The sequence below is a fragment of the Asparagus officinalis genome, chromosome 6 (assembly GCF_001876935.1).
Source record: "Asparagus officinalis chromosome 6, Aspof.V1, whole genome shotgun sequence".
Classification (NCBI taxonomy): domain Eukaryota; kingdom Viridiplantae; phylum Streptophyta; class Magnoliopsida; order Asparagales; family Asparagaceae; genus Asparagus; species Asparagus officinalis.
The window spans coordinates 46,275,643-46,277,884 of record NC_033799.1 but is presented as its reverse complement, the minus strand read 5'-3'; the positions used below and the strand labels follow the sequence as shown (position 1 = coordinate 46,277,884).

The 2,242-nt window shown below is 38.7% G+C and overlaps 1 protein-coding gene across 1 annotated transcript; it reads left to right on the top strand.

Moving 5' to 3' along the window:
* LOC109846406 (late embryogenesis abundant protein Lea14-A-like) lies at window positions 475-2,035 on the top strand. Its single transcript, XM_020415643.1, has 2 exons — window positions 475-776; window positions 1,582-2,035. The coding sequence occupies exons 1-2, from the start codon at window positions 571-573 to the stop codon at window positions 1,829-1,831; spliced, it is 456 nt and encodes a 151-aa protein (XP_020271232.1). The 5' UTR covers window positions 475-570; the 3' UTR covers window positions 1,832-2,035.

The window sequence follows — 2,242 nt, the reverse complement described above, 5'->3', positions numbered from 1 at the left end:
AAAACGTAAACCGCAATTTTCCTAGCAAAAGTATTCCTCTACAAAATTTTACCAATCCAAGTGAAAATTTCACTTAATGAGGTTAGGAGGAGTTTCATTAAAATATATATTTAAGGTTGAAGGGTTTTTTCGATATATAATCCCTAAACTTAAGGAGTTCCTCCAACATTTTGAAAGTCGCTGGGGATTGCCTGGTAATCGCCCAAAGTTAAGGGGCTTTCTGAAAATTAGCCTACCCTGGCCGACATAGTTTTAACTTGCGTACGAAGGCTCTGGAAGCGGATCAGCATCACCGCTCATTAATCTCCTGTTCTCAATTCAAAAGATGGCTAAATGCACCCATCCGTTGACCATCCACACTAACCCCGCCACGTGTCAAACTCACCCTACGCGCTTGACACGTACCCGCTTACAATTAACGCGAAGCATCCGCCTCTTCTTCCCCTCGCTTATCCGTCCGACCCCCTCTACATAAACGATCCACGTACAGCTCATATTTTTCCTACAACACCCGGTAAAAATCTTAATTTGCTTTTTAGCGTCTTGGGTTTGTTTAGAACTTTTAACGATATGGCGCAGCTGCTGGGCAAGGCGAAGGAGTTCGTGGCCGACCACATAGCGCATGTTAAGAAGCCGGAGGCCGATCTCTCCGACGTGTCGATCAAGGATGTGAGCAGAGACTCCGCCATGTTTAATGGAGAGCTTAACGTTCATAATCCGTACTCCCACTCTCTCCCTATCTCGGAGGTCTCCTACACCCTCAAGAGCGCCGGCAGGTAAATTTACGAATTAACCAACATGAGATGGAGCTAGAGATTGATTAGGATTTTGCTAGTTGCGTTAATTTCTAGATATTTATTTGCTAGATAAGCTGGCAACTTATAATATCCGCGTGTGTCACCGGGTCATGTTTGATTACAGGACGAATTCTCAAAATAACCCCGTTTAGAAACTTATTTGCAAAAAAAAAGAACTATTTTGAAAATATTTGCCAAATTCGATTCAGTTTCAGGACTGAAACTAGATCGAATTTGGCGAAAAAACATCCAAAACTTCACGGGACTTCAGATCCCGTGAAGCTTAAGCCCTCATTACTTTGTTAATTAAGTTAGTAATGGTGTTTAAACTTCACCGGACTTTATTTGAAGTTCCGTGAAGTTTTGAATGTTTTGTCGTCTAAAACATTATATATATATGTTTATTTATCAAAATAAGTTTTGAATGTTTCACAAAATAAGTTTCTAAAGAGGTCTAAAACAAAAATTTATTCTTGATTATACATGATAGTCTATTTATCAAATTTGAATCATTATCCGACACTTTCTTTTCCCCTACATCAATCATGCTAATACTATCAAAGATACTTTATTTTCAAGCTCGCTCACATGGTATTATTGGAGCTCACTTTGATCTAAATTAATATGTTCAAACTTGCACACTTGAAAAGGTTGTCTTAAGGTGGTGGGGCTAATAATTATTCTGTGAAACGAGAGAATTTCTAGATTCTTTGCTTCCACGACTTGATTACAATCCATACTTTCTTACAAAATTGATTTTATTGTAACCTTTTTAATATTGTAGGGTTATCGTTTCGGGCACGATGCCGGACCCGGGATCACTGACGGCGAACGACACGACGAGGCTCGACGTGCTGATGAAGGTGCCTTACGATCTTCTGATCAGCATAATGAAGGATGTGGGGAGAGACTGGGATATTGACTATGAATTGGAGGTCGGCCTTACTATTGATCTCCCTATTATTGGCAACTTCACTCTGCCCGTGTCCAAGAAAGGAGAGATGAAGCTGCCTACTCTCTCCGATATCTTTTGAGCTTTTGAGTTTTGTGTGTAGGCTACAACGGAATAAGTAATAATGTATTAAATCTGTATCAAGTGTTTCGCATTGTCTTGTTTATGGTGTCACATGGGGTTTTTTAGTACTTCGGAATTGACAGTAGCGAAATTGCGGTACAAAATACTGTGATGAAGTTAAAAGTCAGCACCTTGGTATTTGAAAAATATGACTAGCTTTACATTTTGTGCGCAAAATTAAGTTGTGCATGCTGCAATTACATGAGACTATATAAAATGAGAGAGTAAAATCTCACAACACTAATATTACATGAATTTTATTCAATCATTTAGTTCGGCAGAGAACTGTATGTGTATATTATTTACTGTATATGTATATTATTTAATCTTGTTGGGAACATGTTTGTGTGAAAAGTTGATTTCATTGAAG

Excerpts from the sequence above, each read along its gene's own strand:
- LOC109846406 (XM_020415643.1), top strand. The coding sequence starts at position 571 with ATGGCGCAGCTGCTGGGCAAGGCGAAGGAGTTCGTGGCCGACCACATA. Across the intron at positions 777-1,581 it reads ACCCTCAAGAGCGCCGGCAG|GGTTATCGTTTCGGGCACGA; the intron begins GTAAATTTACGA and ends TTAATATTGTAG.